Raw genomic sequence first — 14,300 nt, 5'->3', positions numbered from 1 at the left:
TGTGTGTGTGTGTGTGTGTGTGTGTGTGTGATGATGAGGAGGAGGAGGAGGAGGCATAGAAGGAACACTGAAGTGTCACTGGGGTCACATCAGCACGTCCAGGTCATCGCAGTGGTCCTCCTCCTCCGGGACTCTGAGAGACAGCACCTCCTCATTCAGGAACAGACCGCTCAGTCTCTCCTTACGAGCCTGTCTTTGCTCCTTCAGCTGACGCTTGCGTAAAGCCTTCTGCTGCAGCTTCCTCTGCTTGGAGCGCTTCTGGAAAACACCACGCACAACAATCAGTCTTGTATCAGACAGACTCACTCACTGTCACTGCGTATCCCTGTGCTGTCGATCTCACTCATCTCAGGAGGCTTCTCTTGACTGCGTTTCATAATCTTACGGATGACTTCTTCTCATTGTGGTGGAGAATTAAATCTTGAGGAATATAGAGTATGGCCTTGATCTGAATCAGTAACGCAGTCCCCTGTGAAGCACTCACTCACTGACAATTAATGAAGCTACACACCAGGATGCAAAGCAATGGAGTGTAAATGGAGTTGTGTAAATCCAGTTCTTGTTTTTTTCTTGTGGATTATATGCAAATATCTTAAATATAAATATCTGAACACACGTGTAACTATCAGTACTGAATAAAAAGCAGCATGCTGAAGGTCAGCGGCTGCACTGTGTTTGATCGAGGCGGATCACTGCGCTGTGTCTCTGAGGAGCACCTTGGAGTCTCGTATCCTCTCTGCGGCGGAGGCCAGGTTCCCGTCGCTGTGAGCGCGGCTGATGCTGGAGGCGGTGGAGGCGCTGCTGCTGCTGATGCTGCTGCTGGTGATGCTGGCGTCACTGCTGCTGTGAGCGCTCACGCTGCTCGCCAGGCTCCTCTTCACGCTGCGCTGCTGCCGCGGACCGTGCTCGCGGATGTAGCTCCGCACCTGCAGGAGACACCACACCAATCTGATCTCTGGACAACAACACACCGCCTTCACACAGATCCCCAGTCTGGACGAGTCAACACTAGTATCACAGAAAACCACACGATGCACACAGACCCTGATTCCACGTGTTTGATATTCCATGTTTCTTTGGGAGTTTGTTTTGTGTTCAGAGCGATCTGAAAGACTAGTAGTGTGTGAACCCAGTTCTTTTCTGTTAACCAGAGTGTTATGCCTTGTGGTCATCAGATGCCCATTTTACACAAGCTGATATGACTCTTTAGGGTCTTAATGAAAAGTCTATAACATACTTTGGGTAAAATTTCTCAATGGTAGTGTAAAACAACACCGTTTTTACCCTGCCAAAATCAGCTCTGTTCACAGCGAGCCGTTTCGGTGTCTCTTTAAATGCTAATGAGCTCTGCTGACCCCGCCCCTCTCTACCGTGGGGTGACGCAGTTCTCCGAGACTGTAAACTTTAGCCGCATTCGTTGTGACACACATCAAGAATCTGAGAACGGCTTGATATGAGAAAGGGGTTATTTTGGAGGATTTAAAAAAAGAAAACAGCACTGTGTGGATTTTTATCATTATAGGGTGGATGTGTACACACACTGCCAACACACGTTTCAGTCCAAACAACATGTAAAAGTGAATTTAGAATCCGATGACCCATTTAGAACGTGTTTAGATTATAGAAAGTTGTGTAACATATTGCAAACAGAGTGCTGATGATCAGACCTGGCAGTGCTGTGGATGGAGGAGTGGTTTGTTTGCAGGAGGTGTTGAGTGTAATTAATCACCTGCTTGAGCTTTTCATCGGTGAGGCAGTTCAGCTCGATGATGAACTCGCTGTCCGTCGGCAGAATCTGTGCGCTCGGGTCGATTATTTTTATGATGTCCAGCTGCTCCCGAAGTCCCATCTCTGTGCTCACTTTTCGACTCAAATACTCAATATACTCCACCTGACAAACGAAAATCACCAAAGTGAGCTCACACAGACACTAAAAGACACTTGACTGCAAAGAAACAGAATAACACAAGCAAACGCAGTGACACGGCTTCCTTTCTTCCCTAACTGTGTCCAATTAAACATGTGTCATCATATATTTCAGTATCACATCAAGCTGTGCTAGTGTCACTGCGTACGCTGCCAGGAGTGAGGGTTTGAGACCTGCTCGTCGTTGGTCATGGCGCTCCAGGGCAGCTCGTCCAGGTTTCGGTGCGGTTTGTTTTTCCGTTTGGCCGCGAGGCAGGGTGAGCTGGGCACGCTGGGAATGATGTCGGAGAGCACATCGCTGCCGCTGGCTATATCACTGCCCGGTAACTGCAATAGAGATGCAACCGTATTTAGTTTTTTATTTATTATATCTATAATTTATTGCAGACACATACATTGTTTCACCAGGTTTTATATTTAAAATCAACAAACAACAAGTAAATGACTTTCTGTTTGCATAAACACCAAAACAATTACATTACCAATGATGTCCGGATTTTAAATGACTGACAACAGTGTATCTAATAGCATGTACAAAATGTTCAAATAAAGCTTTGAAAAGGTTTCATAAAATTGTAAACATCACATTTCAGCCTTTAAAGGCACAATATGTAAGTTTTCGCTACTAGAGGTCGCATTCTCTAAACAATAACAAAGGCGAAGCATGATGACGCTATGAAGGAGGATGTGCACGGATGAGGTATTAATTAATTAATTGTTTTATTACCTGTACCTTCCACAGTTATTCAAACAGTTATTAAATTATACAGAGAAAGCGAACAAAAAACATTTACATTGTCAAAGAACATTATGACTGACTTCAGTCTAGTTTAAGCACTCTTCAAAAACTCCCGTTATAATCAGTAAAGCTGTCTATACACGGTTTGATGAATGAATCGCTAACATCATACGCACATCTGCACGGTGTTGTTTATGATGAGAGAATTCGCGAGCGTGTGCACTGAACAAAAACTCATCTGAAGGCCTCTGATTGGCCATTGCCTTCATAAGCTCAACAGACTCGTGTGTGATTGGTTATAAAGCACAACACTGTAAAAACACATGGCGCAACATTGAGCAGATCTAAATTTAATGCTACGGTCAACACTTTTCATTTCATTTTCATTTTATTCGCGACAGCCGTAATGGATTTAGTTTAAGTGTACAGCAGCTTTTGAGTCCGTGTGTTGACATACAGCTTCTACAAGCGGAAACTGAGGATATGCGGATATTACGTCATTGATAGGCGACAATGACCAGGGACGAGCCATTATTTAAAACTTACAAATCCTTGGGAACTTTTGGGATAACGCAAGTACACAACTGCATGAAATATATCACACCGTCCAAGTCGTTTTTGGATATTGTATATTACATATTGTGCCTTTAAATAAAGAAAAATGTTAAAACAAAATGATAACTGATTAATAAATTATGTATTTTATCTGCCCCATAAAAGATAACTGATAACTTATCTGAATTGTTTAAATGTGTAGAATCCACATAAGCCTGTTTCTCATCAACGATTTACAGCAAGACTGAATGTAAATATAAGTCTCTGTAAATCCACTCTCTGACAGCAGGTGGCGCTGATGGAAAAGCTGAATTAGAGCTGTTTCCCGTAACCTCCGAGCACAAAGCAGTACTGCGATTAAGAACACTTCTTTTAGGTGTTACATGGAGCGAAGATGAAAACAAAATGCCATCGATTCTTTTCTGAAGACAGTCAGAGCCTTCAGAGGTACATTCATATAATTAATTAATTCATATTTTCATTTGTATAATTCCCTTAGCACTCTTTTAAAACCTCCCAGCTTTTCTCTGCTGTTTTCACTCAAAACGAAACTACTCTGCATGCTGTGCTCACGTGAGACTGTTACTTAAAACTGTGCTTTATGCTGGACACTTTCCAGTGATGTCTGTGAGAAAGATATATTCACTCGACAAGCTCGCACATCTGCGCCGCCGCACGCTCAATCCACTCAGCGTGCTTTGTTTATCAGCTCACGCACATCAGCTATACAGGCGTTAATACTGAAACTGAATGTTTAACATTATATTCATTTCATACATATACTTCGTAGTAGACATCCTTAACTCCTTTCTGCTGTCTGTTGTTCTGTTGTCGGTGTTTCTTTGTTTGAATATGGCACTTATCAAATGCTGTGTGGTATCGACGTTTGGTATCGGGGCATTTTAACGAGTACGAGTACAGGAGACCAGTATCGGTATCGGTGCATCCCTAGTTTTAATAATAATTAAAAGATGAAATGGTAATACTAACCATGGGGAATTTTATCATGATTTATCGTCAAACCCTATTAAGGATGGGTGCTTTTTATTTAACTTCTTTTGGACTGATGCACTGCAACACCCGCTGAGTGCCATTAAAAAGCTTGAAAGATCAAAGACCATTTTTAATATAACTCCGACTGGATTCGTCTGAAAGAAGAAAATCATATACACCTAGGATGAATTGAGGGCGAGTAATTTATGGGCTAATTTTAATTTTAATCATAATTAGTTATTAATTATGCACCCCTAGATTGTTGACATTTTTGGGGAACAGGATTGTGTGTAGAGGCCTAATTCAGTGGCTGCATAGCCTATAACTAAAGTTGACAAAACAGCTTAACATCACCTAGAGAACGGCATTTTTCATCTCTTTGAGGGCTACAAAGAAAGCCACCAGAAACAAACATCAGGTCAACGATTCACATGTATGATTCAGGAAGTTTCAAAAGCTGTTCTGTAAGAGAAAAAAATGAGGACACAGTACTATACAGAGTTCTTTTGCCAATACTTCAGAACCTTCTAGTTTCATTACAGATATCGGAGGTCAACGTTCACTGTTGATCTACTGCTTCTCATGTCGCTGAACTATTGAGAGGCACACAAGAAATTTGACAGATCTCAGCCTTTCCTAAAACAAACAGACAAACGGCCCGCTATAATTACCTCCACGGACTATCAAATCCCAATTAAACAAGGTTATTGTAATACTGTTAAGCAATCAATCTCAAGCACTTCCAATGACAACCTGGACCTACAGCCTCCAGTCTGGAGTCTCAACAGATCTACAAAAGAAAATGTTAAATGTGAGTGTTGATTAACTTCAAAGCAAATCAAATAACATCAAGCAACAAATTCAACCTTGAATGTCTATTTTAAGGGATTAATTGAATTGAAAACTAGAGCCTGACCGATATATCGTTTAGCCAATATTATCAGCTGATATGAGCCTGTCGCCGATATATCGTTATCGGCGAATATGCCGCCGATATTAAAAAAAAATTTTTACATAACATATAATGCAGATAAAATGCTTGAAATGGTGTAATTACTTAGTTTGTCCAGCAGAGCGTGCTCCATTGTTTGCTACTGGCTACCTGGATGAAACGCTTTAAAAGCTTAAGTCTATGGAAAACCACTGAAATTTTGAACGGCCATATCTCCGTAAAGGCGTGGCGAATCTGCACCAAATTCGGGGATCCCTTCAGCTCGAGGAACCCTCTCGAATGCGAATAGAGTGTACGTCTCGAGGCCCTCTTTCGAATGAGACCACCCCTGCGTCGATAGCCCCCGGGGTTCGGGAGTTACGGGTGGTTAAATTAGCGGTCCGGCGCCGACCGATCTAGCAATCCCGGGGGGCTACCGACATGTGGAGGGTGGCAGAATGAGACCCCCCCTGCGTCGATAGCCCCCGGGGTTCGGGAGTTACGGGTGGTTAAATTAGCGGTCCGGCGCCGACCGATCTAGCAATCCCGGGGGGCTACCGACATGTGGAGGGTGGCATCGAGAGGGCTCCTTGAGCTGAAGGGATCCCCCGAATTTGGTGGAGATCCGCCGGCGCGTTCACGAGATAGTGACACCAGCCAACACTTTCACTTCAGTAAGGAGGTCTCTTGTTCAGGCAGCAGCATTCAAGCGTTGGCTTATTCGACCGTAAGTGCCCTGCGAAGTGGACTTCACATGATATTCCGCCATGATTCCAGATCCAAGGGAACGTACACTTTACATTCAAAGGGCATTAAAGTGCGCGAGAATTTATATTTATGCTGTTTATATTTATGCTATTTATGCTATATTTATAATGTTTGGACACACGAATGGGAAAGTGTCCAAACTTTTGACTGGAACTGTACTATAATATACACAGAATATCAGCCGATATATCGATATCTGCCTTTTTTTTACTCCCTAATATCGGTATCGGCCCCAAAAAACCCATATTGGTTTACTCTATTGAAAACCTGAAGTAATTGATTCAAATCTAAAATAAAGTTATGTATTTAATAAACTGACAAATTCAACCCAAGTTTTTACCAAACAAAAGTAATCAAAGAATGCCTTGAACCAGTGGATGTGCTAATAAAATGGAAGTTCACTTCTTCCTCCAAGAAAACAGTCTGATTACACAGGAGAAGCACATTGGAGAGGTAAAGGTACCACAAATTCCCATGTTGATGTGAAAGCTGTGAAGTCCCAAAGGAAATCAAGAACATTGGGGGCCCTGGTTGCCATGGTAACCATAGTGTGCATACAGGTGCCAGATTTTTATTATCCAGTCCAGAGGACAACGGGTGTGGGTGTTTTTTTTTTTTTTTTTATTCAGCATCTTTCATTCTGCTTGGTGAAAAACTATGTGGTATCAAATGAGAACAAATCATAAGTTTCTTTTCTAAAAGCATTTTGAGGTACAAAAATTCATAAACAAGTTTTATATAGAGTTAACACATACACAGATACACACAGATATAACATTAACGGAAGGCATTCTGTAGACTTTTAGTATGCTATTGTCCACTATGTGTGTAACAATGAATGAAAAATGACTACATTTATTGCATTAATAAAAGTCCTTGGTTCAATAGTGCTCATTTGTGGACACATTGGTGGACAATACAAATATTTAGGCTCTGTTAACATTATCTTTTTCCCTTACTGAAACTTTTATGCTGATGTAGCCAATTTGGTGTGGAAAATATTTAAACAATAATACCATAGCCTAACATATTTCCATTCAATAAAACTGCAATGGGTAAAATACCAGCCAACATTTCCCACTGAATACCAATTCCCTCAAATCCACGGCGCATTAGGGATGTTAAATGCATTGTGAAATTTCATGCTTAGCAATTATTTCTGTCTGCATAGGTTTCCAAAATCTTCAGTTCAAGAAAAATAATGGCATAATGTTTTAAAATAATGGCATCCAGTGGAGAATACACAGTGAGTGACCTTTATACTGCAGCCATGAGAGATGCTGTAAAGGTGCTGCTGTTAAGCAAAATGAACATGAGTCTCGTACCAGGCCATGTACAAACCCCCACAATGGAGTTTCCCCTTCACAGTGACCGCCAGGACTAAAGGATGAGACACTGGCCAGAGCTCTCAAGAGAAAAAGATCAGCAAAACATAATGGCTCCAGGAACAAACAGGCGTGTGGGGGAAAGTTCAGGCATTAACATGCCAAAAAGCCCCTTACATCCACTTTAAAAAGAACAGTAGTGAAATGTCCTTTTTCCCTAAAGAGTGGACAAAAATCTGTGCCGAGACAGTGACGCTGTCTCAAAGTCTAGTGAGTTCCTTACATAGAAAGAGTTGTTACAATACCAAAATCTCAGTAGTTGAAAGCAATACAATTTCACAATTCTTGATATCAACAGACCCTTTTCACAAAGGTTTCACAAGATTGCTTAAGTTTGTCAGAAGAGAGAAAGATGTCACATTTACCATCACTCCCTCAGCTTATGTATTAGAAACACACAGCAGCATTAGTCTTTCCTAATTAAAGGTGGGGTAAGCGATTTCTGGTAGCCAACGTTGACATTCGAAATCACCAAAACAAACACGCCCCTACCCCAAAAGAGCTGATCCAATATTTACACGGGTCCTACTTCTTGCCTTAAGCCTTCTTTTGTTCCGCAGACGTTTTCCGCAAGACGCCTGTTTTGTTTACTCTGCGGAGACGTGTTTACTGATATCACGAAATGTGTATAGGTAGTATTTATAAAGTTTAAGCTTTTAGTTTTTGATCTGTTTTTAGTTGTTTTAATACTACAATTGATTGCTTCTGTTGTCCTCATTTGTAAGTCGCTTTGGATAAAAGCGTCTGATAAATGACTAAATAAATATACATGAGCGAAAAACAGCATAGCAGTCTGGCTTACAGCAGAATGAACAACAGCTATCCAGACGGAGAGGACAACAGAGGATTGGCAGGTCAGCAAACAAACAGACACGTGCCTGCACACACATGCCTCTCGCTGGATAAGACGGAGGAAATAACTCTACCTAGGGTGCGCAGCCTGCCAAACACCACCGCACACACGCACATCTTTACCAAGGCTTCAGGCAGACAAAAGAGGTAGAAGGTGCGCCTGAGGGCAGTGGAAAGACTCTGGAAAAGCTTAGTGGAGCAGCAGGGTTTATGCTACGCTGTTATCTCAGGCTCTGCAGAGAGACATCCTTTGATGTGCTGAGCCACAGACTACAGGCGAGAGGAAACGGGCTGGTTAAGTAAATGTAGGCAGACACTGAGACGCACACACATACAGGAACACAAAGATGTCATGCCAGTTAGCATTTATCCCAAGGCCAACTCTCCAGCTAGGCAAACACCAGTTTGATTCATGCTTTAAAGGACAAAAAACCGATGCCACAAATACATCAGAGTGGTTTTGCCTAAGGCTATGGGGGAAAAAAGGAAGACTGTGTACGGTATATGTCTGTATTTCAACAATTAAGCATCTGTTGCAACTGTATTCAAGAGGATGAATGAGAAAGATTATTGTTATTGTCTGCATTTAAAGGGTGGCATAGCAGACAGAAGTAATTAAAAGCAAAAATAGCTAAATTCATATGCCTTACTAAGATGTCCCATGGTTAACAAAGCAAAATTTGGGATTTTGTTCACATGGCTGATGTTACAAAGTAACATTTAAGATACTAACCCGCTTGTTACACACTTACTTCACTTTGATACTGGCAGTGCATATTTATCTGCCAGCAAACCACCAAAATAAGATTGATGGTTGAACATTTAAAAAAAAAAAAGCTGTACTATAAATATCGGTATTGCAATTTTGACAACTGCACTATAAATAATTTTATTAAATGTTTTATTTTACAGTACAAAAGTATTATAAATATTTATTTTCTTTAATATTATAATTTAATTTTAAAAATTATAATCATTAAAGGGGTCAAACATTGTAAGTGGTCTACCAATGTTTTTTTTTTTTACTGTGATCACTTTACTAAGAGGTTTGAGCTGGCTCTTGTCAAGAGTAAGCTCAGGTGTAAACAAATTTTCCCAAATGATTTTCCAAACTGTTTATCCCTAAAGGGATGGTTTGTGCTCAAAAGTCATTACAGCAATTTTTCAGCTTTATCACTATGTTACAAAATCACTCTCACAATTCTTTCCAACCATAGCTATATAAAACACCTTTGTGAAAAACCCTGTATTTCACAAAATATGTTTAAAATACTGCAATGTCAGTTTTTCATATGGTGCGGCTCTTATTTATTTGTTGGTTTGATTTAACTTTTCATTCTAAAAATTAAAAAGCTTAAAGCTTCTGCTATAAAGAAAATCAACCTAATAACAAGGCAAATACAATATTAATTTGCATATTAATATATTATCTGCAAGTCAACATGGGATAGGTTGACCACATGAGCAGATATACAGATCTGTTGGAGCAGTGATTACAATTATTTGACCACTGAAGGCCATGATTGATAATTCAATCAAGTACTCTAGTGTACGACAAATCTAATGACACAGGATTATTGCAGTAACAATAAACAATAAGGCATGGTTGTCAATGTCAATATTTATAAGAGATGCCTGGGCTTCATCAACAGCAGTTGGCCTCAATCAAACAAGGACGACATTGCTGTATTCCCATTTTAAATATATATTAAGCAAAAACTTTAGCAAGACGTAACTTTTTTTGCCATTCAAATAAACCCCATTAAATTGAAATGAATTTGAAAAACCACAAAACATGGAGACAGAAAGTGAGAGGGAGAATGTAACCGTGTCTTCCTGTAGGGCTTTGTGGCTCAACTCCCTGTCTCTATAGGCTTATCTTCACTAATAGTCCTTAAGTCAGTCTGACTGAGCCGCCAGATGCCCATTACTCTGCATACAGCCACAACATCTCAGACAGACATATGGATGTGACACATGGAGAGAGAGCTTTAAAGGGGCCTTATTCTGTTCAATGCTTTTGCTGAGGTCCACCTTTAAGACTTCTAACACTGTAAAAACAAATTGTTGCAATAACTTCCTGTATTGAACTTGAGATATATGTCAGTTAATACAACTTCACATTTCAAGTTTAATTTTAAGGCAGCACAAACACTTTTAAAGTGATGTGAAAATATACCTGTGTTATGATTGGCTAATCTTCATAAGCCATCGTAGGTAATACTGGTTATCATCAGAATGGGTAAAGTTGCTAATCATTGTACAGGTGTTGTGGCACATGACGTTAAATGTTCATGGTTGTAAAGCAGTGATTTCAATGTTTTCTACAGCACCATGCCAAATGAAACCAAATTGTACCTTTTTTTTTTTTTTTGAACGAGTTTGCAGTCAGAACTGATGAATCAAAAAAAGAAAATGTGTCTTATCAAAGAAAAAAAAACTTACAACAGTCTAATACTCTGAGAAATTGGCCAAGTTCTTTTAATTAATCATTCAAAAAGACATAAGAACTCAGGCCTTACTGGATCGATTCAGTCTAAACGATTCCTTCACCGAATCGGTCATCAGTCTTTCACTGAATCACAGTGATTACGGAATCAACTTCTGGCCCACTTACTGAACTGCTGTTTACTGACTGGTTGTTCAGTCAGTACAGCAATGTGTTGTTAAACACACATTTTGAATATTTCAACAAAAAAAAAAATGAAAAAAAAAAAGCATTGAAACATTCAATTAGTAGTCTGGGTCAAAAGGAGTTTGGTGTTGTGTAATATGTTACAACAAGAATTTGTAAAGCCACCGTATCCCAAGACACAGCTTCTTCAACCATGAACAAGCAAGCCAGACTTCAAACGCCCTGATCCTTACATACAAGCACTACAACTTCTGTTCCAGATGACAGAGACTGAGGGACAAGTTTCTTCAGAATACTGGTGCAAACAGAGACCGACCTGTGGCTACATGTAATAAAGATTTGATGGGCCTGTCTTTTCTGTAGAGACGCATGCAGTCAGTTCCAGCACCTGAGAATTCTGATGCACACAGTAAATAATTCAGTGTCAACAGGGTAGAAGGAAGACATGAATGTGGGCCAACAAAAAAGCAGACTTGCCATTTCGAGTCCGAGACTGTGAGCGAGAGAGACAGATGGGCAGAGAAGCACCTCTAGGGCTGCACAATACATTTTAGGGAAAAATCGCCAGATCGGCTTTCACCATGGACGAAGCGGAGTCCAGCCCGCGGTCGTCACATGTGATAGCCGCAAGCCCGCTGGCTGCGTCGTTCTCTATAGACTATAGAGTAGACTATAATGCCGGCTGTTCTGACTCACAGTCTCGTCGCTCCGGCCTGGACACGGCATCACAGTATGGTAAGGGGTGTAACATTTCCGTCTCACGCTTGAGGTATTCGGCCAATCATAACTCACTGGATAGCTGGCCAATCACAGCACACCTCGCTTTTCAGACCGATGAGCTTTGTAAAAATCGACGCGTTTCAGAAAGGCGGGGCATAGAGAAAAAACAATAATGTACAGTATGTGGAAAATAATGTGTTTTTTGAACCTTAAACCGCATAAACACATTTCATTACACCAAATACACAAAATAATGTTCTTTTTAGCAACATCATATGACCCCTTTAAAGGTTCTTCATGGAACCATATAGGCTAAGTCAAGAATCTTTACAAAAGACACATCTAACTTTGCATCCAAGTTTGTGGCTTTCAAACATGGTTTAAAGCACAAAGCAACATTACATTTTATAATATATTAGTTTTAGAGCACAAATTCCGAGTATGGGATAGCAATTTGGTCATCTGACTTTGGCATACTTTCCCTGTACATCTGCACTTAAAAAAAAAAAAAAAACTTTTTTTTTTTTTAAACATATCAAATAGTGATCAGTAAACATACCAGCCAAGCTGATTAATGGGACATTATTCTGGCATTTGAGATTATCTGCATCAACTGATCCACTTGGCCAAGCAAGCCTACATTGCCAGTACCTAATTCTGTTGACAGTTTTATCAATAGATAGTGAAAAAAAAATTACTTTTTCGAAATGGTCCCCCCATTTTAACAAATCCTATTTACGGTCTACATAATTAACTCTTATGTATATATCTGCAATACATAAGCAGCCCTGCTTTCTATTGGTATCTGGAAAAAAATATAAAAATTAAATGTTTTCACTGTTTATCATATACACTTTCTTGTTACCCATTATTTTCATAAAAACTGCACTTTGACACTATTTGTAGCACTTTTTGTTTTGAGGTCAAAGCAGCAGTGCACTAAGGCCCTGACGCAAGTCATGTGAAAGGGCGCTTAAGACGAAGGCAGACTTTTTCTTGAAGTGGACTAGGGGTTCCCACGTGAAGCCCTGATTATACTTTTGTCATCCAAAGCTGATGTGAAACTGATAAATCTTACATTTGTTGATCATAGTTCACATGAAGTATTGTGAAAGCACTTGGTCCCATGGAATACAGGGCCAAACGAAGCAACTAGATTTTTTCAAAGTGCTGATGTTCGGGGGAGTTGGTGGGGGGCAGGGCAGCTGTTGGGTCCCAGGGTGAAACCACAAAGACACAGAGGACACAAAGAGCTCAAGACAATGCAGAGGGGTACCCTTTCACAACCTCTCACGGGCCCTATTAGGGCCTTTCGCACTGAGGGAACCTTTTCATAGTACCAGAACTAATTGTGGAACTACCCACTTTTTGGCGTTTTCGCACCGCCGGAACTGGGTGCGATTTTAGTACCGGACTGCCTTTTTCGATAACCAAATTAGCTCCTACTCCGGAGCACGCCCTCACCCGCCATGATTTAAAACGCCATGTAAACATACTGTAAACATTGTGTCAACTTATTTCGCAAGTATGGAGAACAGCGATAGATGGACGGACGCTGAAGTGCAGGCATTTGTAGCAAATGTAGCACTGCCAGTTGTCGTTGGAGATTCTTAGTCCTCCTTTCCGTTTCTTTCAATCGCTTTACGTATACATTTCATTATTGTGAAACCCACGAGACGCAACAAAAACAGCTCCGATCACAGCGTCCTCCATCCTCCCTGTTGTTAATGTTGTTCTTCTTTGTTTCTGTCCAGCGAGGCTTGATGGGGCGACGCGGAATGAAAACGTTTTTTTTAGGAGTAGAGGCGGCGCAACTATAACGACATGTGAATAATCCCGCCCACTCTAAAGCGGTACTGAACTGCAGTGGAAACGCAAACCGTGCCGAGCCGAACCATGCCGTGCCGTACTGAGCCGTGCCGAGCCGAGTCGTACCACGCAGTGGAAAAGCGCCATTAGTTATGGAACTAAAGCGGTGCGAAAGGCCCTAATGAGAACTAAAGCAAAAGACCCTGGTGGAGGTAATCCTTTTATATCACTTTAAGAGAGTGAGTGGATACAGCAGCATGCACAGACAGACTGAGAAAGAGCCTTTCTGTATTGCTCGAACACTTTCCAGGACACAATCCAAAGTCTTCACAAATCAAAATTTACCCAGACATTACCCAGAAACAACAGTCAAGCTACTTTAATTCAGTAATGCAGCATCAGACAAACTTAAGTCCCACTGTTATTTGATTTAATCAAATATTAAATCAATGTACTGTAATTCTATCGTGTACAATAATTGATAAGTATGTTTTTATAGTCTACAGCTAAGAGGGATAGTTCACCCAAAAATATGAAGCCATTGCAGGCTCGTGTCATTCCAGCCTTTTCTTCTGCTCAACACAAAAGATGATATTTTGGCCAGGTTCACACAGCAGCAGAATACGGTTGTCACTTGTCAGTCCTGTAGGGGTGTGCGATATTGACAAAAAATTATCTCGATATCTCGATATTTTCTGGGATTTTATCGATAACGATAATTAGACGATATTTTGCTGAGTGTGTTATTGTGCTGGTACCTTAAGGACTGCCGAAGACAGCTGACTCCTAATGTTTTTAATATTCTTCATATTCTGTGTGGTGGTCAGTTCATACTGATAGAAATTAATCTTTTCCAATAGGTTTAAACAGATTTTTGCATTTTATGGGCATTTTTACCTTTATAACGCCATTTTTTCTAAAAGTGTCCATTATCTTTTGAGTCAAATTCTTACATTTAATCAGTGAATTAGAATAATAAGACATTTG

At 40.5% G+C, this 14,300-nt stretch overlaps 2 protein-coding genes across 2 annotated transcripts in view; both read right to left on the bottom strand.

Moving 5' to 3' along the window:
* Positions 1–14,300, bottom strand: part of LOC107695758 (F-box/WD repeat-containing protein 7-like) — a 225,140-nt gene that overhangs the window by 184,774 nt on the left and 26,066 nt on the right. The gene's annotated exons all lie outside the window — the stretch shown is intronic.
* On the bottom strand, positions 7–9,364 carry LOC107695750 (protein FAM199X-like). Its single transcript, XM_016495781.1, has 5 exons — positions 9,349–9,364; positions 2,101–2,297; positions 1,730–1,891; positions 717–926; positions 7–258 (listed from the first exon to the last, which is right to left on the bottom strand). The coding sequence occupies exons 1-5, from the start codon at positions 9,362–9,364 to the stop codon at positions 85–87; spliced, it is 759 nt and encodes a 252-aa protein (XP_016351267.1). The 3' UTR covers positions 7–84.

The sequence above is a fragment of the Sinocyclocheilus anshuiensis genome, unplaced genomic scaffold (genome assembly GCF_001515605.1).
Source record: "Sinocyclocheilus anshuiensis isolate Anshui unplaced genomic scaffold, SAMN03320099.WGS_v1.1 scaffold517, whole genome shotgun sequence".
Lineage (NCBI taxonomy): Eukaryota > Metazoa > Chordata > Actinopteri > Cypriniformes > Cyprinidae > Sinocyclocheilus > Sinocyclocheilus anshuiensis.
The sequence above is the reverse complement of the archived record's forward strand: the minus strand, read 5'-3'. Positions and strand labels throughout refer to the sequence as shown.

What these genes read in the sequence shown, in the direction of transcription:
- LOC107695750 (XM_016495781.1), bottom strand. An exon ending in CCATGACCAACGACGAGCAG is followed by an intron (nt 1,892 to 2,100) that starts GTCTCAAACCCT and finishes TTCGTTTGTCAG; the next exon opens with GTGGAGTATATTGAGTATTT. An exon ending in CCGATGAAAAGCTCAAGCAG is followed by an intron (nt 927 to 1,729) that starts GTGATTAATTAC and finishes TGTCTCCTGCAG; the next exon opens with GTGCGGAGCTACATCCGCGA.